This window comes from Dipodomys spectabilis, unplaced genomic scaffold (assembly GCF_019054845.1).
Source record: "Dipodomys spectabilis isolate Male_0828 unplaced genomic scaffold, ASM1905484v1 ptg000227l, whole genome shotgun sequence".
NCBI classification, from domain to species: Eukaryota; Metazoa; Chordata; class Mammalia; order Rodentia; family Heteromyidae; genus Dipodomys; species Dipodomys spectabilis.
Genome location: NW_024870904.1, coordinates 3000718 through 3024471, shown reverse-complemented (window position 1 = coordinate 3024471; position 23754 = coordinate 3000718). Strand labels below are relative to the sequence as shown.

Genomic DNA, 23754 nt, shown 5'->3' with positions numbered 1-23754 from the left:
CCACACAATGGACACAATAAACTCAAAGCTGGGGGAAACTCCACCATGGAGTTATTAAGAATAGAGAAACCATGGGCTGGGAAGATGTCTCAGGGGTAGACCAATTCCCTTGCATGCTTGAGGCCCTGTGTTCGATATCTCAGCACACATAAGCAGGGAAATAAAGCTAGAATTGGTGTTGTGGCTCAAGTGATAGAGTGCTAGACTTGTGCTTAAGAGCTGAGAGACAGCTCCCAGGCCCAGAGTTCACGCCCCACAACTCGACGGCCCCCCACAAAAACAATTGAGAAACCAGATTTAGGAGCAACCTTGCGAACAGGATGTCTGCGACCTTACATTAATGATGACCCAGCAAGAGCAATTGTTCTCCACTATTTCTTATTCACAGGGCACTGTGTTCCTAAACCTGAATTGATTGTGAAGCTGGAGCAAGGTGCAGAACCATGGATAAGAGAAACCTCAGACAAGAATTTTACAGGTTGGTTAAAGCATCTTGAATGGTGATGATGGATCCAGAGCCCAGTGGGTCTGTTTATATTGAGCTGTACAGAGCAATAGTATTCCTAGTGCCCCTGAGTCATGTGTGGCAGAGAACTAGGTGATCCTTTGTCTCAAGGAATTGTCAATCCAGAATTCACATGGAGACACACTGAATTTGGTGTGCCAGTGTAGGCAGTGTTAGCAATTCCCTTTTTCTGTAAAGAAGTCATTCATAAAGAGAAAAAGAGAATAAGAAATGTAGAAAGGAAGATCTCATTTTCTTTTAAACTAGTATTATGCAGGTAGGAGGAAAATAGGAGTATGCTAGGGCTGCTATCCTCTGATGGGGACAATTTCTTATCAGTGGTGCTGGGCATAGAGGGCGATCCAGAATGGAAGCCTTAAGAGTATGGAGATGAATAATTTCAGGAAATATTTCCTGGGAAAACATATAATAATCTGAAATACAGAAAAACATTATTTTGCATTGTAAAATGTCAGTACTACTTCCTTAATTACTACATTGCAGAGAAATGTATATATTCTGCAAAAAGCAATGCTTTGATAATTGAAAATCTAGTACCAAAATGTGAGGAAATATCGTTATCGTAAGGAATTTGTGGGTCTCATTTATGTTTTTGTCTATTTTTCTATTATTCATTTTAGATGTCCCAGAAATGGAGGATGTGATTAGCACCTGTCAGGAAAGTCACAGTAAATATCTCTCTGAAGTAGCAGTCATGAATACTAACCCAGGGGAGGAAAAAGTGAGACTGATAAAAAGTTTTCATTTGAGCTCCATACAGAAGTCAGAACTGATTAAGAATAATGGGAACTCCTTAGGGATGAGGATAGAAAAGGTCACTGGGTGTCAGAAAATGGGTGTTTTCAGTGAACCTGGTAAGATGAGTGCTGCCTATAGTCCTCATGTGTCTTCTGTAGTTGAAGAATATAAACAATGTGAAAAGTCACACACTGTTGTCCCTCAGAGAACACACACAAGAGAGAAACCTCATGAATGTAACGTGTGTCGAAAGTCTTTCACTAAGAAATCAAAGCTTACTGTCCACCAGAGAACACACACAAATGAGAAACCTTTTCAATGCAACATTTGTGGAAAATCTTTCACCTGCAAGGCATATCTTACTAGACACCAGAGAACACACACTGGAAAGAAAATTTATGAATGTAACTTATGTGGAAAGTCCTTCTCCTGGAAGTCAACTCTCACTGTCCATCAGATAACACACACAGGAAAGAAACCTTTTGAATGTAACGTGTGTGGGAAGTATTTCATCCAGAAATCAAAGCTTACTGTTCACCTGAGAACACACACAAAAGAGAAACCTTTTGAATGTAACATTTGTGGAATGTCTTTCTCCTGCAAGGCATATCTTACTAGCCACCAGAGAACACACAAAGGAGAGAAATCTTATGAATGTAACATGTGTGGAAAGTCTTTTACCAAGAAATCACAGCTTACTTTCCACCACAGAACATACACAGGAGAGAGACCATATGAATGTAACCTGTGTGGAAAGTGTTTCACCCAGAAATCAAATCTTACGGTCCACCAGAGAACACACACAAAAGAGAAACCTTTTGAATGTAAGATTTGCGGAAAGTTTTTCACCCACAAGGAATATCTTTCTACCCACCAGAGAACACACACAGGAGAGAAAATTTATGAATGTAACTTGTGTGGAAAGTCCTTTACCAGGAAGTCAACCCTCACTGTCCATCAGATAATAGACATGGGAAAGAAACCTTATGAATGTAATGTGTGTGGAAAGTCTTTCACCAAGAAATCAAAGCTTACTGTCCACCAGAGAACACACACAAAAGAGAAACCTTTTCAATGCAACATTTGTGGAAAGTCTTTCACCTGCAAGGCATATCTTACTAGCCACCAGAGAACACACAAAGGAGAGAAACCTTATGAATGTAACATGTGTGGAAAGTCTTTCGCCAGGATGGCATACCTTACTGTCCACCAGAGAACACATACTAGAGAGAAACCTTATGAATGTAACATGTGTGGAAAGTCTTTCACCAAGAATTCAAAGCTTACTGTCCACCACAGAACACACACAGGAGAGAGACCATATGAATGTAACCTGTGTGGAAAGTGTTTCACCCAGAAATCAAATCTTACTGTCCACCAGAGAACACACACAAAAGAGAAACATTTTGAATGTAAGATTTGTGGAAAGTGTTTCACCCACAAGGAATATCTTTCTACCCACCAGAGAACACACACAGGAGAGAAAATTTATGAATGTAACTTGTGTGGAAAGTCCTTTACCTGGAAGTCAACCCTCACTGTCCATCAGATAACACACACAGGAAAGAAACCTTATGAATGTAATGTGTGTGGAAAGTCTTTCACCAAGAAATCAAAGCTTACTGTTCACCAGAGAACACACACAAAAGAGTATCCTTTTGAATGTAACATTTGTGTAAAGTCTTTCACCTGCAAGGCATATCTTACTAGCCACCAGAGAATACACACAGGAGAGAAACTTCATGAATGTAATGTGTGTGAAAAATCTTTCACCCAAAAGGGTAACCTTACTGCCCACCACAGAACACACACAGGAGAGAGACCTTATGAATGTAACCTGTGTGGAAAGTGTTTCATCCAGAAATCAAGGCTTACTTGCCACCAGAGAACACACACACAGGAGAGAAACCTTATGAATGTAACACGTATGGAAAGTCTTTCACCAAGAAGTCATACCTTATTTGCACCAGACAACACACACAAGAGAGAAACCTTATTAATGTAACATGTGTGGAAAGGCTTTCACCTGGAAGTAAAACTTCACTGTCCATCAGAAAACACACATGAAAGAAACCTTATGAATGTCATATGTGTGGAAAGATTTTCAGCTAGAAGCTACACCTTACTTTCTACCAGAGAGCACACACAGGAGAGAAATCTTATGAATGTAACCTATGTGGAAATTCTTTCACCCAGAACATACACCTTTCTGTCCATCAGAAAAAATCCCACCAGAGAGAAATGTTATGTATGTAGTAGGCATGGAAATTCTTTCATCTGGAAGGCAAACCTTAACATCCATCACAGAACACAAGGAGAGAAACCTTATGAATGCAACCAGTGTGGAAAGACCTGGAGTTCACAGTTTAACACACATAAGTTGATTCACACAAATGAAATAACTTAGGATTGTACCAAATGGGGAAAGTCTTTGATCTGTAAGAAAATTGAAATTGCAATACAGAACCAATACAGGATAGAGACCTTATGATATAGCAGAGGTGGAGTCCTCCAACTACAAGACACAGCTCAGAGTGCATCACAGAACACCCAAAACACACAGAAACACAGACACATACTCTTACACACAAAGAGGAGAGAAATCATATGTAGGAAAAAATGGAAAGGTTTTCAAGAAAAAGTCCTAACTCAGTTTCCATCAGAGAACAGACACAGATGAGAGAAAATACAAATATATCAAATGTGGAAAGTCCTTTACTAAGTATTCATAGATCCAAGTTCATATAACACCCAGCAGAGAAATCTCAAAAATATTACAAATGTGGAAGGTCTTTGACCTGAAAGGAATATCTCAGTGTTCATGAGAGAACTGACTCACATAGGAGAAAAGAAAGTAGTGCATAGAACATATGTGAAATGACTTTCAATCAGAACTGAGTCCTCAGCATATGTGAGATCATACACAGGAGAGAAATTATGAGTATAGAAAACATTTTGCCAGAAATCTTATCTGTACAGGTATCAGAGACCTGGACACATGACAGAACTTCTGTAAATATAAACATGAGAGGAAGTCTTTCAACCAGAAGCCAACCTTCAGCAATTATTAAAATATTCACCCAGGAAAGAAACCCAATGTAGGAAAATCTTTGTCAGAAAACCTCTGTAAATTATACAGAGAAATTCTTCATGGCAGAGGTAAGTTAGGGGTGATGGAAACCATTCTTCACTCTTCAGCTCTCTTTGAGCCAACATTTGTCATTATGTTGAGTGTGGATGGTGTCCTTCAATATTATCCAAAGCATGTAGAAACAACCAGTCTCGACAAGGAATTAAGAAATTGAAATAATTCACTTGTGTCTTTTATACTAAGGAATGGTGTGTCAAGGTAATTTGTAAACTCCTCTTAGAAATATGAGTTCTAGCCCTTTGGGACTGGATTCAGATCATCTCCAACATGCTTATGGGAACAATAGATGAGTAAATACTGTTATGATTGGAGGCAAGAACATGAGAACAACCATATTTCTACTGCTCCCTTAAGTCTCCCTCTGTATGTGTGATCCATGCGTTATAGTACAAATGACTTACTTATTCCAGTTCAGTTTTTGAATGGAAGATCTAAAGGAAGATATTAGTCCTTATTTCAGTACATACATAGTAGTAAAGTCTTTCTCAGAGGGGTAACAATGCTCAAAAGGAAATGTATTCATGACCTAACTCATAATAGTATAACCAATCTGTACAGTATGTTTACAATAAAATATATATTTAAAAATATGATAGATTAATAAAGCCTAGAATCTGTATTGTGCCTTGGGGGAGAACCCCAAAGTGTCTTCAGTGCTTGCTCTTTTCTTTAATTAATCATTGGTGATGAGCAACTTGTGATTGATTCACTCTTAGCCTATTTAGTTGTTCTGCTGAGCAAGCTATTACAAAACACCAGTGTGGATGATGTGTCGCACCTGTGTTATCTCATAGAGGGCCAAAGTGGATAGGATATTAGGGGAAATAATCAAGCACACAAAGATATTGATCAACCTCTCACAAAAATTGAAGTTAACAAAAAAATAAAACCATCTGCCACTTGAGTTACAGCATCACTTCTAGGCCCTGAGAGGAAGGAAGGAAAGAAGGAAGGAAAGAAAGAAGGAAGGAAGGAAGGCAGGAAGGAATGATGTGAGAGAGGGAAAGAGGAAGGGAAGGAATGAGGAAGAAGGAAGAAATAAACTATTCAAAAGAAGAATGTTTAATTTTTGGTGAATGTGAGAATTATTGTTTCAGAGGTGGGGCTCAAGAAAAATGGCTTTTACAAAAGTTAATTCTTGAACTGTTTACAAAATTATAAGGAGGCTGTAACATTTTATAAATTGACTTAATATTTCAAGAATATTAAGTAAGGAGGTCAGGTGTGGCTGGTGCCCTATTGGGCACATGGTGGATGGTGGGGTCTGGCATCTTGTCTTCATGCAGGGGCAAGGAATACCCCCTTCATCACTTGCCACCCAACTGATAGGTGTCGCTGGTTCCCTGAAAGCAGGGGTGAGAATTTGGTTGATATGTTACTCAATCTCTTAGTCCAGTGACTGGGACTGGAATTTCCTGTAGACCTCCCTCCTGCTTAGGCCCTATTTAGGCTGGACCAGCAGTGGCACTAGATGCTATGGTACATGTCTCTGTGATCATGTCCTGTGTCCTGTCTCCTGGCTTGTCTCTGGTCATCATAGTGTGCCAATTCAGCACTCTTTTCCTGCTGATTGGTTTCTTGGTGTTGTTTTAATTCTTTTTTTTTTTTTCCTTTCTGTCCTGTTAGCAAGCTGTCTGTTTGTGGACTGCAAGTCCTTGTTACAACAGGCTGCTTGCAGACTGCTAGCTGTGTAATAAACACTGCAGTATTCCATCTTCCATAATGTGGCTTCCAACAAATGTACTGTCTTCTTTTACAGAAACACAAAGGTTGACCTAAATTTAGAATTTCTAGAGCCAAGGTAGATGCCACTCTATAGTTATGTAATTAAAGATATCCGGGAGGCATTCAGAAAAAATGTGTGTTACATCAGAAATTGCTTAATTAGTAAACCAAGACCAAGACTCCATATCCTATAGAAGCCAGTCATTCTACATATGTCCACAGCTGTTTTGTTACATGAAGGGCTCTATTTTCACACTTTCATGAAGAAATGTTTTTGTGCCAATATGAGGTCTTCAACTCAGGAACTGAGTTGAAGCCAACGAGAGCTCCTAGGAATCTAAAAAGCTAGGAATCAAAGCATGAGCCCTGTGGGCTGTTCTGAAGAAATCTTTCTCTGCGAATAAGAGGTTTCATTTAGTGCTTCACCTCAGGCTTCCTGTGCCTTCAACAATTTTAATTGTTCAAAGAGAATTCTTAAATCCTGGCCAGGATTCCATTTACAAGATAAGGACAGTGGACTTCACATTGCCAGATTTAGCTAGGTTGGTAGCTTACCCCCTCCCCTCACACTGTTCACCCATCTGCTTATCTACTGAGGCCTAGTAAAGAAGAAAAAAATAGGGGGATTAGGAGGCCCTTGGCCTTTCTACTTGTACCATACACACACACATACACAAACACCAGCTATTTGGATATAGTTCATTCTCCCATTTTTACAAACTGGATGCTTTCCGATAAAGGATGGTTCATGGACCGGAGTCCCTTCTACCTAGGCCTGTCATATAGCTGTCATTAAAACTCATGAACCAACATACCACATTCAAAGTAGCCCTGAGGATAACATTTTATTTTTGATTTTATCACTTTTGTTATTATCATTTGGCTAATACTTTTGCTGGAGCTCAAAATTTAAGGGACTTGCTGCTCACTGAATTGGTAAAATACCTTTTCCTTCTTTTAGTTTAAAATCAGCAATTAAAAATGAGCAATTACAGTCCCTCGTGTGGAATCTTAGCTACTCAGGAAGCTGAAATTACAAAGGTAGTATTTGTAGGCCATCCCATGCAAAAGCTTCATGAATATGGTATCTTAGCCAAGAAAAGAATGGATCTGGTCATATGTGCCTATCTTGTTTGCTACTTGTGATATGTAATTATTACAATTAGTGTGTTGAAAGGCCCAGACAAAGAAACAAGACCCTAAGGTGAAAAATCAGAGATACAAAAGGGCATCTGGTATAGAAGGTAAAGGAAGCCTCACAAATTTTTGCCTCTGAATTCAACCTGAGGACCACTAATATGATCTGTGAAAACAATGCATTCTTCCAAATATTTTGTGGAAGAATTTGGATGTGGTTTACAGAATGATAGGTAAACAGACCTTTACTGAGATTGCAAAAGGACCTTTGCATATGTCTATATGATGTTATGAATTTTATATCCTATTCTGTGGAAACCATGAGTCCTGCTTGGATCAAGTAGTTAAGATCTCCTGATCTAATGGGGCACTGGTGCTTCACATCAGAATTCTTAGTTGCTCAAAAATATGAGGTTTAAAATCACAATTGAAAGGCCAACTAGGTAGTAAAGGCTGTGAGACTGTTATTGCCAATTATCATGAAATTTCCCACAATTAGTGCTGTGAATCATGCTGATAGGTTGTCATCACATTTGTTCCTTTATTACAAAATCTGAGGGACAGTACCCAGACCCTGAGTAGAAAGAACTCCAAGGCCAGGGAAGATATTTTGTAAAAATGGGTTCTTTGGCCTTCATGCAGGAAAGTTTCCAATCCTATAGAAACCTAAAATACTCCATAGGATATAGTCATTGTCCCTCAATTGAAGTTGATATTGAAATGTCTTATAAGTGTGGGTAATGATAAATTGTCACAAATAATTTGATACCTTTTGTCATGTGAATGCACATGCACATACCTTTATGTTTCTGACTAGTTCATAGTTCCTTGCAGAGGTTCAAGTTACTATGTAGGACAATGTGGTCCACATCTGTAAGGTGTGGAATTAGACATTCTAAGAGAGATCTCAACATCTAAACTGTGGCCAAATATTTCAGTATACTTGAAACAGGATCATAAGAAAAGGGGTCAAGTAGTGATCATTTAAGATCCCAGAATACCAATATATTTGAACGAGAAGACGATGGTGTTCTACTGTGTGCACACAAATGTAAGAGAAATACTCTTTTCAGTCTGTTCTGTCCAGATGTGCAGAAGCACTTTTGCTGTTCTTCCCTTATGGACTGCAATTTATTTCAAGGCCACTCCCAGGAGTGAATGACAGGATATTTAGTTTCAGCTCATTCTAAAAGCTCCTATGTCCTGAGAAGAGAAGTGGTGAACCATGACTTGGCTACATATCCACCCTAGACCTAATCACTAAGAGTGGGTTAAGTTATATAATTTTTCAGAATGTCAACGGTCCTACCACAAGGTTCATCCTGTAGCAATATCCAAAGTTAGGCTTTAGAAAATTCTGCCTTTGTTCAAAGATTTCAACTCTAAATTAGATTATTTTCAATAGCCATTCATTGAATGTTACTGGATAAAGTATACAAACATAGTCACATCTATGTTACAGAACATTGTGATATCATCAGCAGGGGCAGTTCATACGAGCCAAAGTCATGACCCTGAAGAGTCTGCTCTCCAGAGATCTAAGTATTTAACCAAAACCCTCCAGTTCCCAAGCAACCGTGACCCCAATGAGAGAGCAGGATGTTAGGTGAATCCTTGTTTCTTCTTGAGGTTAACCTGGAATGATGCACTTCAGAATGGCTGGAAATGACAGAAGCTGGGATACTGAACACAGTGGGTACTGAACAAGGCTATCATAGGATTTTCATTAGAACCTCAGGGACCACACAAGGCCTCCTTCCATTACCTTGAGCACTTATATCTTTATTGTTGTCCACCTCTAGGCCATTTTTCCTCCCATAATTAGCATAGTATTAGGTGTACATTTTTCTTGCTCCTTTGAGAAACATCTTACCCTAACCTCTCTTTTCGTTTTCCTCAATGAATTGTGAAGATCTTTTAAATATTATTTTGTTCAGGTTTCTTGATCAGAAACATCCTTGTATGAAGTCCCTGTTATAGAGTTGTCAGTACTTTGAGAAGTACTAACAGCTAACCATCTTTTTTTCACTTGTCAATGGGGTTGAGCAAAACCAAGCCAAATCTTCATATGTGCATTCTAACTTAAATGTTTGTTACCAAAAGTTTGATGTGGAGACTTCATCAGGTGTGTTGGAAATTGGTTGGGCTCATAGTCTAAGCCAGAACTCAAAATGGAAGGTACAGGAAAGAAAAGATTGGTAAGGAGCCAGCCGAGGAGAGGAGCACAGTGCCAAAGTCTTCATGCAATATGCAAACCTGGCAAGCCCCTTGGGACAGGAGTAAGGAGCCCAGATCAGGGCCTGTGCTACCCATCAGTACACCACCAGCACCACATGGCACCTCTAGCATGGGACATGGTGTGCCCAGGTTTCAGGAGGGCTGACTGTTGACACAGGGACCTGTTAGTCAAGTTAAGCCAGTGGCCTAATGTAATTGTCTTGTCTTATGTAGATGATACAATTGCTGTGGACAAGAAGAATTGGTAGTAAAACTATTGTCTGATGAACTAGTTAAAATTCTTCAGGATATTTGTGTGTGTGTGTGTGTGTGTGTGTGTGTGTGTGTGTGTGTCTGTGTGTGTGTCCTAAGAAGAAAACAAATTGAAAAGTAGTTCAGAGAGAACTAAAATGACAGGAGTGTCAGACTTAAGTCCTCACCAAGATAGATCCATTACAATCACAACCAATAAATGACCTGTGGGACAGTGCCCAGGCCCAGAGTTCAAGCCCTACGACCAGCCCCCCCCAAAAAAAAATTACTCTAAAGGTGATATATACACATACACATCTGTACATCTATGTATATATACATATATACATCTATGTATATATACATTATTTGTGTGTATATATATATATATATATATATATATATATATATATATACACATAGATGTATATATGTATGTCAAAGTTACATAAGCCAGGTATTGAATTCATTACTTGATTGATTACTCGATTGATTTCATTGATTTCATTACTTATTGAACAATATGCATTTTTGCACAATTCCAACCACTTTTGAAAAGTGGCATTTATTTCCATATAAGCCAGTATAATATACCAATATTAGGTATTGATCTTATTGTCTGGGTACTGTCCCTGGCCATTTTATCTTAAGGATCTATCACTGGAGCCATCTATTAATTTCTACCCCTGGATTTTTAGGTGATTAATTGTAGATAAGAGTTTCATTGACTTTTCTGAAAGGGCTGGATGAAATCTCAATCCTCAGGTCTCAGGTTTACTACCATGAGACACTTGTGTCCAGCACCTTTAAATATTATTATATGCACTATGTTATTTGTGGTATGTTTTTTTTTCATTATTCATGCAGCTTGATCTCTGGGCCTGGGCTCTGTCCCTCAGCTCTTCAGCTCAAGGCTAATGCTCTACTACTGAACCCAAATCACCACTTTCAGATTCTTCTGTTTATGTGGTGCTGAGCAACCTAACCCAGGGCCTCATGCATGCAAGGCAAGCACTCTCCACTGAGCCAACTTTCCAGCCCCTAGAGTAGCATTTTCAAAGGAATATATTAGGCCTTACATATTTGTTTGTTGCACAGATTCAACAAACCATAGAACGCAAAGACTTGCCAAAGTAGGGCACCTATAGTAAACATGCAATCTTTGAAAAAACTGGCATTATCCTATGAACAATGCATTGTAACAACTATTTAGTAGGATTTAAGTTGTAATAGGTATCAGAGGTGATTTACAGTGTATAGAAGATTGTCTGGAGATTATATTAGAGGTGATTTGCATGGTATAGAACGATGTGTGCAGGTTACATGAAAGCAAACTAAGAAATACATGTCAGATGAGACAAACATAATAAATAGCAAAGTAATCACTAAAATGAAACCATGTTAATATTGTAATATAAAAATAGTAAATATATCAGGTACTGTCTGATTTGAACAGAAGAAAACATACTCAAAAAACTCAATAAGCCAAACAGACATACATTAATTATCAAGAAATAAAATTAAATCAATATAAACATACCATATGCAACAATCATTATTGAAAAATACAAGTAGTCATAATATGAAAGGAAAGGAACCTCAGCACAAATTGTGTTACCACAGATACGGAGCATTGATAATAACAAGCAAATTATAAATCTGTATAACAAAAGTTCTATTCTGAAAAGTAAAGTCTACAAAGACATGATTAAAAGGACAAAGAGTGATAATTTCTTTAATCTATCATTATGATTGGAGAAGTAATATTCCTCTTAATGACTGTATAACTAGACAAATGGTCAGTAGAAACACAAACAGGGATAGCATTATCTTTACTAAATGCTGTTTATAAAGCACTATGCACTTATATTTACCAAGACAGACACACTGACAATAGATCTGAAGACAAATTGTCTAGAAATCAGTATGACAAATAGATCTATGATAAGAATACAAAAAAATCCAACAATATGTTTCTAATAATCTAACAGTAAAACAAACAGAAGGAAACCAGAATGAATATGTAAAAATATATGTATGCTATCATTGTGATTTATTAAAGAGAGCTACTTTCTTACTTCACTTGTGAAATAAAAACAATTGCTTTCAATTATGTATGGTGTATTCACATGTATATCTTCTGGTGTGTGTGGCAGAGTCATAGAATTTGAGGGAAATAGGGTGATGAAAATAAAATATACAACTCAAGAGTAGAGATAAGAGGGAGAGATTGGGAGAGAATGAAGGCATGGAAGACACTGTATGAAAGGAAGGGTATTTTTTACCTCACTCATGACATATCTCTCTATACATCACCTCCATAATAAGATTAAATTACATTAATTATAAAACAATACCTCCAGCATAAACGATCTCCTTAGTGAAGAAAATCTACCACAGGTAGAACAGGTCCAGTTGTTAGAAAAACAATACAACACTTAATTTGAAAGATAAACTATTTCAGTTTAGGTTGCAAAATAACTCTACATAAACCAGAAACAATAAACTATTTCATTGTAGTATCCAATTAAGTATTAATGTTAAATGTTGAAGTAAGAAAAATCAAGGGAAGTACTTCTTGCTCAGACTGTCATTTTAGCCTAGCTACTAAGGAGGAAACTGAGGTCTGCAAGCCAGCCTGGATAGACAACTCAAACTAAGCAGCTAATGAACAGGTTAGAGGTATGGCTCAAGTGATAGTGCCAACAGTGAGTGAGGAAGTTGACTGACTGTGAGACCTGCAGTTCAAGCTCCAATAGTAGCTCAAGAAAACCATGGGGTATGTTTATTACTGTGTTTCTAAGTTAGAAAGTCTTCATCTCAGATATAAAGGGAAAAGAAGATGAGTGGAGGAGGGCGAGAAGGGAAGCAAAAGGTCAGGAAAAAGAAGGAAGAAGAGAGGACAAGAGAGTAGTGGAGTGGAGGGGAAAAGAGGAAAAGGGAAAAGAAGAGAAGAGAGATGGGGAGGAAAGTTTCATGGCATCAGATTTGACAGTAAGTGGTCTGGGAAGATTGCTCAGTGGTAGAGTGCTTGCTTATCATGCATAAGGCCCTGGGTTTAATTCCTCAGCACCACATAAACAAAATGTTGGAAGTGTTCCTTTGGTTCAATCTATAATGTACTCACCTTGAGCTGAAGAGCTGAGTGACAGCACCCAGGCCTACAGTTCAAGACTCACTGCTGAGAAAAAAGAAAAGAAAAGAAAAAAAAAATAAAGCAAGATTTGACAGTAACCCCATAAATAAAACTCCAAAACTACCTCTTGGAAAAAACAAACAAAAAAACAAACAATGTGAGTCTCTGGTGGATCACACCTGTAATATTAGGTACTCAAGAGGGTGAGATCTGAAGATCGGGTCTCAAAGTCAGCCTGGGCAGGTATAGCTATGAAACTCTTACTTCCAGTAAATCACCAGAAAACAAGAAGTGGTGCTGTGGTCAAAGTGGTAGAGTGTTAGTCTTGAATTTAAGAGCTGAGGGACAGTGTTCAGGCCCAGAGTTCAAACCCCATGACCTACAATATATAAATAAATAACTAATAAATAAATACAAATGAAAACCTTGTATATTGAAAAGCACTACCAATAAAGGAAAAAAAGCATGTATGTGAGAAATATTTGCATATATCTCTAAATGGATTGCTAACCAATATGAATTAGAAAATATAAAGAAAATCCTTCAAGTAACCCAGACAACAAAATCTAATTTTAAAGTTGCAAAAAGATTGAAGAGATTTTTCTAAAAATGACATACACATGTAGTACATTAAAATATAAAAGTAGTTTAATATCAGTAGTCATGAGAAAAATTCAAATGAAAATTCCAATAAAATAACATTTGATACATGCTAGTATGGACATAGTTTTAAATAAAAACAACAAAAATACTCCCAAAGTCTCAAAAAAGCTAGGAAAGATGTGAAAAGGATGTGAACCTTGGTGCATTTCTGTCATGTATATAAAAATATCAAAGATGAAGCCAGGTACCCGTGGTTCACACCTGTAATCATATCTACTCAGAAGGCTGAGATTTGAGGATCACGGTTCAAAGCCAGCATGGGCAGGAAAATCCGTGAAACTCTTATCTCCAATAAAACCACCAGAAAACCAGAAGTGGTGCTGTGGCTCCAGTGGTAGAGCGCTAGCCTTGAGCTAAAGAGCTGAGGGAGTACGGCTCAGGCCCAGAGTTCAAGCCCCTTGATCGATCTAACAAACAAACAAACAAATAATCTATCAAAGATGGTACGAAGAGTCCTAAAAAGAGCTAAAACATAGAATTATATAGGAATATGGTCCAGCATTTCTATGCTTGTGTGCAACAGCAGATAAAGCAGGGAGTACAACACATGCTTGGAGAATCACTTCTCAACATCTACTCACAATAAGCAAAACATTGAAGCATGTAAAAACAATAAATGTGTTCAAAGGAGAAAACTTTACTACATTTTATGGCAGGGATGAACTTTAAGTAAAATAAGCTAAATAAAACACACCAATCATAAAGGTACAGCCAAGGTATAATTTCCCTTACTGAGCTTTCAAGGATCAACAAACTTGTGGAGCCCAAATGTAGGATGATTCCAGAGACTGGGATAGAGAGGAACAGGAGCTGCCTATTAAATGATCAAATAGCTTCACAGATGGAAGATGAAAAGTGTTGTAGATGGATGGATGGAATGGCCTCACAACAGTGTGGCCCAGTGTTTTATCAATGAACTGTACACATAAGAATGGCTAATGTAGCCACACACAGTCTGAAACACAACTATTCTCCCTGGACTTGGGAAACTCAAGAAAGATTATTTGCCAGCCTAGGCTACATAAAAAGATGAAGAGCTTGCTTGGAGGTGGATGGGGGAGTGTAGTCCAGGAGATGGGAGGGCTGGGATGGTAGGGGAAAAACAAAGGAGAGGCAACAATGCTTAATAAGAAAGGTACTCATTATCTTGCTCATGTAAGTGTAACCCCTCTGTATGGTATTTTCACAATAAATAAACTTATTTAACAAATAAAAGCTTGCTGCACTACATAGACCTGTCATCACAAGGAACATGGAAAAATAAAATTTTGGATTCTATGAAGACATATGGGTGACAAACATATCTATTTTACCTCCTAAAATAACAAACAAACTGAAAGTGTTTGAACACATGCTCAAACAGTGTTTAGTTGGAAATACACACTACAAATAGCATTAATAACAAACAAACATGGACAAAAAGTACAAATTATTATAATCTGTGTAGGTTTTGCAGATGATTTCACTGACTATTGCTCAAATGTGTCACATATTCCTGAACCATTTCTTCCACTAGATTCCCAAGGATACATTGCCACACATGCTATTTAGTATTGAAGTTCCTGAGATTAAAGTTTACTACATAGCAAATGTATGTCAGAATTTGCCATTAGTGATATTTCAAATATGAAAACCATAGTCACTATTGTTTATTTTCACAAGCAGCTTCTATCTTATAATGTCAGTGAATACAAATATGTAAGCAGAACAACAAGAAAAAGGAAAACTGCAGGAACCACATCAAATGAGGTTAAGCCAGAGAAAGATAATAGAATCTGGGAAACTCAAATTATTTTATGTTTAGCAACAATTTTCCTTTAAAATGAGTGAGAAAAATGTCAATTTTAAGAGCCATGTCACCAAAAGAAAACTGATCAGTAAGAAAATCTACTTCCCAGATAAACCATTTGAAGAAAAGTAAAATTAAGAGAAAAATGGAGGAAAAAGAAGCAGAGAGAATGGAAGAGAAAAAGAGACAGAGAGAGAAATAGACAATGAGAGAAGAAAGAGAGAAATAAAACTAGTGAAGCCACATGGTGGTGGCTCATGCCTGTAATCCTAGCTACTCAGGAGGCTGAGATCTGAGCATAGAGGTTCAAAGCCAGCCCAGGCAGGACCATCTGTGAGACGCTTATCTCCAATTAACCACTAGAAAATTGGAAGTGGTGATGTGGCACCAGTGGTAGAGTACTAGCCTTGAGCTGCAGAGTTTAAGTATAGCGCCTAGGCCCAGAGTTCCAGAACCACGACTGAAAAAAAAAAAAAGAAATTAGGGATGGTAAAGGGAAACAAAGGAGGAGGCAACAATGTGTGATAAGAAATGTACTCACTATCTTGAACAAGTAATTGTAACCTCTCTGTATGGTATTTTCACAATAAATTAATGTAATGCAAAAGAAAGAAAGCTAAAAACATGAAAAATAGAATGAATTGGGAAAATAGGTAAGAGAACTCCTATGAGAGCACCATAGAGAAAAACAGAGATTTCTATAAATACCATCAAACTCAGCCTAAGTTTCAAGTAAAACAAAGACCACAAAACAGTCCAAGAGTATTTACAGAGATTAATTGAAGTACTTAAAGCTCACTCAGTCCTGTAGAATATTTGAAGTTATGTTTGACCACACTATTTCAGCAAATCCAGTAAAATTTCATTAGGATAGTTTACTATTCCATATGAGGATGTGATGTCTGAGCAGTTGCTAGCCATCCTTCACCCTCCATGAGAAGTCATCTCCTAGGTGTCACTGAACCACATAACTAGTGGGACAACTTTCTCTCACACTAGAAAATGTAGAAACAAACAAGCATAACTGCACTTAACTTGGAATGTCAGATTTTATAATCTGCTAAATCTCCAAGCCATCTTTAGTTGTTTTTTTTTTGTTTTTTTTTTTTGTCCGTTGTGGGGCTTGAACTCTGGGCTTGGGTGCTGTCCCTGTGCTCTTCAGTTCAAGGTGAGCGCTCTACAGCTTGAGCCACAGCGCCACTTCCCTTTTTCTAGTAGTTTATTGGATAAAAGACTCTCACAGACTTTCCTGCTCGGGTTGGCTCTGAACCCTGATCCTCAGCTCTCACCTCCTGAATAGCTTGGATTACAGGTGTGAGCCACCCGCACCTGGCTACAACTTTAGCATTTTTAGAAACACGTTCCTGAAGCTGAATCTTTTTTTTTTCTCTTCATCCATCTTGGACACCCTTAGGTTCATAATGCAATGTCAAACAAAGTGAAAAATAGAAGAATCTCACTAGAGATCCTTTCATGCTTTCTTGCTGTTGACAATGAATAAAGATTCTGGAACCATGGCTTGGAGCGAAGGCAAATAAGGGAGTCAGAAAAGAACCTGTGTGATTTTACCCTAGATGTTCCTGTACAAAACATGATATGTGGGCTGGAAGAGCCTTCCTATGGGAGAAGAATCATTCCTGTCTTAAGAAGAGCATTAAAGTGTCCACTAAAGACATATGCACGGGGGCTCGGAAGGTGGCTCAGTGGTAGAGCACTTGCCTTGCATGACTGAGGCCCTGGGTTCGATTCCTCAGCACCACATAAGAAAAAAGAAAAAAGCTGCAAGTGGCACTGTGGCTCAAGTAGTAGAGTGCTAGCCTTGAGCTGAAGAGCTAAGGTACAGGGCCCAGGCCCAGAGTTCAGGCCCCAAGACCAGACCCTCCCCCAAAAAAAGAACAGAAAAAAAAATCTAAAGCTCCTACAAAAGATTGTTGAAAAATTGAACCCAAAAAAGGAAAACATGTCACTTGTTCACTAAAAGTAATTATCAGTGAAATACACCTAGGGATATATAAACTATTTTTCTATTAATGTAAAGATATCTTAGAACTCCATTGATTATTTGTACTCTACCTCATTTATTTACATATTCAAACACATGTATGTTATGAACAGTATTTTCACACAAAGTTATAGAGATAAAATATATACAACACATATTTTTGTTTTATAATATTTCAGTAATGGTTGTCATATGGCACATTACCCTTTATGCAAATAATTAGCATACCTTGTACAATGACTTGCAATTTGAGTTTGAACCTGCTTTGGCCAAAGGTACATCAGGAATGATGATATAAACACAGACTGAGAAGTCCCTCACTTTCCTAAGTAGTCATATTAAGAATCATGTCCATTCTGCTGGAGATACAGGGCCTAATAAAGATGCAAGATAAAATGCTGGTCAGAGGAGTGACAAAATCCCAGTCAACCATCCCCAGCCAAGGCACCAGTAGATTGAAGTCTTATGTGTTACTACACAATCTTAACAGAAAATACACCCCAAAATATAGATCCATCAAAAATAAAACCAACAAATTTTATCCCTATGTGCTTTTGCTTGTACTTATTGGTTGATTACACAGGATATTCTGTTATCGAGTAGTGATGTAGTTTTTACAATTACTTAGAAAGGTAATTGTTAATATAAAATACATGACCTTTACAGTGACATATACAAAAAGTGAAAATCTATTCTGTATACATCATTGAGGTTGTTTTTGCTCAGAAAGACACTATGAATCCTTTAAAAGCAATACTTGCTCATTACTACTGGGTTTTTCTGTCACAAGAATGTTTTCTTACTTTGAAAAACTTAAAAGAATTTAGTATAGGCTAAGTGTTCACATTCACAGTACTTAAGATCAGGAGTGTTACAGATTTCAAGGTGGGGGCATTTTCTGTGTGTTTTGGGATTTGGACTGTCCTCATACACCTTAGTGACTGAACATTGTGCCTTAAAACTTTCAAATTTTCTATTTCATATTATTTCATTAGAATATAATCTGAATTTTAAAAAGAGCATTGTAACTGGGCTATCATGTCTAATAGCTGTAAACTTAGGTATTCAGAAGGCTGAGATCTGAGGAAAGTTAGTATTATCCTCACTTTTAGTCCTCAGCTCCACCCAGACCTGAGCTCCTCCCAGACCTAGAGTTCCCTCCACACAGCTGGCCACTCCCTCTCTCATCTCAGACTCACCTGAGCATGTACTTAACTCACTTCCTGCCCCCCAGATCCTGTTGCAACCAGAAGAGGGACAAATGCTTGTGCTCCTTCTCCTGGGAAATATGGGCCTTCTAATAAACCTTATAATAATCTTTTTCCTGTGCCTGCTTGTGGTCCCCTGGGATGGACATGAAAAAACCCTACAAGGATCACAGATTGAAGCCAGGGGGATAGGAAAGTCTGAGAGACTTATTTCCAATAAACTACCAAAGTAGTGGGAAGTGGGAATGTGGCTTAAGTGGTAGAATATTATCATTGAACCAAATAATTTCGAGGTCAGTTTCCAGACCTTGAGTTCAAGAATCAGGACAGGCAGACACATATCAAGGGCATTGTATTGTATTCAAATTATATTTTAACAATTGTTTTTGGTATACATGTGTAGGAAATCTCTTTCATTTTTTTTGTCCGTGTGGGGTCTGAACTCTGACCCTGGGCACTGTCCCTCTGACCTTAAGCTCAAAGCTAGCACTCTACTACTTGAGCCACAGTGCACTGCTGGCCTTTTCTGCTTATGTGGTTCTGAGGAATCAAACACAGGGCTTCATTCATGCAAGGCAAGCATTCTACCACTGAACCACCTTCCCAGCCAGTCTCTCTCATTTTAAGTGATGTAAAATAGGCTAATTAAATTAGTGGAGAAATTGTAATTTGTCAAAACAGACACATCAATTGGAGTATATCTGTGCCAGCAGCATTTTGAAAGTTTCTAAAGTCATTGCAAGTGCAGAGGATGAAAAGAGGATCAATATGTTTATATAAGACATTTTCAAGGAATGTTTACCATTCACTGGCTACAATGCACAAAATGGAAGCTCATAAAGTCACATGGGTGAGTACCAGAATCTCTAGGTTCAGAAGTATAAACGCACAACTCCTGACTGTCCTTGTCAAGTAGAACAGAGGTTTGTAGCCACTTTCTGGCACCTGGAGGAACAAGTGCTAATGGCAGCACAAACCTATGAGCCCATAAAATATCATCCACCCCAGAATGGGGAAAGATGGGAAGGGTAGACTCTGGCTCAGATTGCTTCCAGTTACAGGTCCCAAGTTCCCCTGAAAAACAGAAGCTGGGCTTCTACCTCTTGACTCTGACTATGGAGTGCAAAGCGGTACTTCAGAGCACTTCCAGCAGCAAGGGAAAAGCAAAGTAACCCAAATTTGCAAACTAAAAACACGAACAGTGGGCAAAGAGGCACTGGTGCCTCTTCCCCTCACCCCCACCTCTCCTGATTTACCCCCTGCGACCCCCCCCCCACACTTGCAAAGGTCTATGCCAAGATAGAAACTACAATTCCCAGAATGCATGCACCATTCACCTAGAGGAAGTGGGCTTGTTACAAGGTTTTGACTGGCACAAGGCACTTGGTCCTAAGTGTGCAAGGATGCATGGGGACCTTTCTCTCCCAGCTGGGGAAACTTAGGTAAGTTTCTTGAAAATTCAGTTTACCAACGTAAATATTGTGAGACCATTGAAAAACACAAATGTATTAGGAGCATTGCATAATTTGGCTCTTTAATTCTTAGTTATTTTAATATAATTAAGTTTATGAAATACGAAGTTTTTTTTTGTTTCTGTTCAAAAAGTACGTTCTGCTGAATGTAAATTATGTCTCTGTTTTTCCTTAAAGTTTTGAATATCTCCCCCCTCACTTTACAAAGGTATTTGCAGCTAGGTGCCAATGGCTCATGTCTGTAATCCTAGGTACTAAGGAAGCTGAGATATGAGGATCCCTGTTAAAAGCCAGCCTGGGCAGGAAAGTTCATAAGTCCTATCTCCATGTAACTACCAAAACAATGGAAGTGGCCTTGTGGCTCAAGTGGTAGAGAGCTCACTTTGAGCTGAAAAACGAAGGGACAGTGCTCAGGCTGGTTTCAAGCCACAAGATCGACCAAAAAAAAAAAAAAGTTCTTGCAGACAGTAAAATGATTGATTCTGGCATCATCTTCCCCTGTTCTAATATATATATTGGAATAAAATAACAGAATTTAAAGACAGATATACTTTATAATGTTTGAATTAAATTGAGTTGTCAAATTCTACTCATTACTTTCCCAGAAACTCCCAAATTCCATCTATGAAATTTTAAGGAGTGTTTGGTTATTTGTGTCTGAAATTTGTCTTTCCTTATAAAGAATATCCCTCATTTTGTTGTTGGTCCTGTGGCTTGAACTCAGAGCTTGGGCACTGTCTGTGAGCATTTGCTGTAATGTACTTGCCTTTCTTTTATTAATTGCTTCAGGGGAGTAGTGAAAAGTTTCCCCCCAGGGGTGTTTTAGAAAATGTTACTCCTCCTCCAAGACTCTTAAAAAAAATAGTTTTCTAGGTAGATCAGAATGAATGTGGGAGGAGGTAGTGTTCAGGGCAGGTCCATGTTCATGTGAAGCTTGATTACTTGCTCCAAACCAGTCTGTTTTTACTTTTCTGTTTTGCATATCCTATTTTGTTTTGATTTTCTACCTCTTCTCTGAACCTAGAAGTTCCTGTCAGCTAGTCTAGGCCACATATCTAGGGGTCCTCAGACTTGTCTTCCCAGACTGTATCCATTACACTGTGGAATAAATCTTTTGCCTCCCTCCCTCATATCAGACATCCTAAGCTTGTCTCTGAATGATTTGTTGTGATTGTTGATGATCCTTTCCCCACATCATGACTGGGAAGGATTGTGTAGGAAATTTTCATGCCTGATATTCAGTCCTCCAGTGTAAGGGTTTTCCATCCCTCTTTTAGTGGACCTTAGCTATTCCTCATGAAAATGGAGATCGTGAGGCACATTTGGATGTATAGACTGCAACATTGCAGCACCTATAAAATATGAAGGAAGAATAATTCTTTCTTTCTGTAAAAGTTAAAAGTACGTTCCTGAGAGGCAAGGACATAAGGATCAGGTAAAAATGGGTGCTTCCTAGACTAGCTGTGTCCCATAGTTGTCCTTGTTCTTGGTTACATTTTTCAAACATTCATTTCTAAGTATTATGTTTATTATACTAGTATAAACAGAATTTACTTCCAACATTATTTTTGAATTGTTCTTTGCTCACAGACGTAAGTCTCATTATTATACAAATATTATATCCTCTTATTTTATTGATTACAGTTATTGACTATTGCAGATGCTGAGGTAGAAGGTACAAGTATGGTAAGGTATTCAGGAATAGATTATGGTTCTGACTTCCTCTGGAGGAAAAGGTGAACCAATGGAAAAAGATGGAGCTTAAGCATAACACTTGTAAAATTCCTTTTTCAGGAGATGTGGTGCATCCCTCTTGGCTTCCCCAATGCCCAGCGATTCCCATGGTTGCGATGATCCATCGCCCTGGAGGGCCTGTGAATTTCACATCTTATCCACAGTTCTGGTGGTAGGAGTCCCCCAGTATGAAAGGCAGGACTGGTCTCAGAGGAGTGACATGATCAGTGGTACCTTGCTGGCTCTCATGTTTGTCAGTTTGTGTGGACAAGCTCACCCTGACATCTTGAGCCTGGCTGCTGCCATGAGGCCTATTTGAACTAATGCCTCTCACCATCCCATACCTCTGTTTCAGAGACCTGTCCTGTTACATGGTTTTGTATCATTTACTGTGCAAGCTTGTGTTATATATCCATATATGCTAGTAGTTGGGCTGGGTATGGTTTTCCAGGATGGGGTGGTATTTTATGCCTCTTGCAGGAACAATTGTGTTCTCACTAACTGCATGAGTACTCCTAGTTTACTATGCAATCCCCATAATTTACATTACATGATCAGTTGATAGAACCATGGTATAATAAGTTTGGGTCTCTGTGTGCTATTGAGGTTCAGAGGACTCAGCCATTGCTGCAGAATTTGGGGAATATTGGTTGCCCTCATTATTGCTACCCCAACTCTTCTTGCTAGGGCTACTGCTTCTCCTGTGATCCTTGTAAACCATATTTACAACACAACATGCTAATACTTTAGTTTGAAATGTTTCTGGTACCCTTGATATTCAGGTGGGAGTAGATAAAATGATTGTGATATGTTTTATGATTTGGAAACAGCAATGATATATGTTGATAATCACATAGACCTGCTAAAGACACAGTTAAAAATGATGTGTCATGCTAATTGTCAGTACATCTGTGTTATCCCTCTTGAATATGATGGAAATATGACTTGTACCAGTATCCAGTGACATATTTGAGGAATGTCGCCCTGTGATCATTTAAGCTTAGGCATTATGTAGCTTCAGGGTCAGATATCTGGTATTGGTCACTCCACCATGCAGACTTAGCTGTATCACTTCTCAATTACCTTCAGGGATTCACCTGGGGTATTAGCACTCTTTTTGCTATTTCTCAGGCATTTTCCTTTTTTTATGTTTTGGTATTTCTTTTTTCTTCCATTCTTCCTGAGATGGATGATCTGCTGATTTTCCAGGTTCAGGCTGATAGACACTTGCTCAATTTACAAAATGAAAAAGGGGGAAGTGGTGCAGACCCTGAGGTGCCAGGAGCTGGCAAGGTGTGAGCAAAAGCTCCACAACCATGGACTCCAACCTTCAGGGCTATAAGTACTTGCCCTTTTTGTAGGAGGGAGTGTTCCTTGTAGCTTCTGGGCCTGGGGGCTTACCTCTAGGTGTTTGTTGGACAAAGGTTGAACTAGAATGAGGAAAGATGCATATGGTCTGCACTTGTCGACTCAGTGAGTACTAGAACAATGTGATACAAGCACTGGACAGATCTAGAAAGTGTCTATAGCTAAGGTTATTGCTGGAATAAAGAGAGATTCATCATTGACCTTCTCTCAGTCTGTTCCATTATCATCCCATTGCCCTTCCAGAGCACTGTTGGTGTTGTGGCTGTCCAGCAACAGTGGTAGAGTGCTTACCTAACCTGCATGAAGCCCTAGTTCAAGTCCTCAGTACCACATGCATAGAAAAAGCCGAATGTGGAATTGTGGCTCCAGTAATAGGGTGCTAGTTTGGAGCAAAACTTTAGGGACGGTGTCCAGACACTGAGTTCAAGCCCCAAGGCTGGGACATAAAAGAGAAGAAATGCAAGCTGGGTGCTGGTACCTCATGTCTTTAATCCTAGCTATTCAAAAGGCTGAAACCTGAGGATTGCAGTCCAAAGTCAGCCTGGGCAGCAATGTCTGTGAGACACTTATCTCCAATAAAACCCAGAAAATCAGAATTGGTGCTTTAGCTCACAATGTAGAGCACTTGGCTTGAGC

The 23754-nt window shown here is 38.6% G+C and overlaps 1 protein-coding gene across 1 annotated transcript; it reads left to right on the top strand.

Annotated features, from left to right (window-relative positions):
• Window positions 1-1745: 1745 nt before the first annotated feature.
• On the top strand, window positions 1746-22714 carry LOC122123278 (zinc finger protein OZF-like; the record flags this gene model as incomplete). The annotated part of the gene is made up of 3 exons (XM_042697642.1): window positions 1746-3112; window positions 21811-21980; window positions 22581-22714. Coding segments are annotated over 3 exons (1671 nt in total), but the record flags the coding sequence as incomplete, so codon positions are not given.
• Window positions 22715-23754: the final 1040 nt, after the last annotated feature.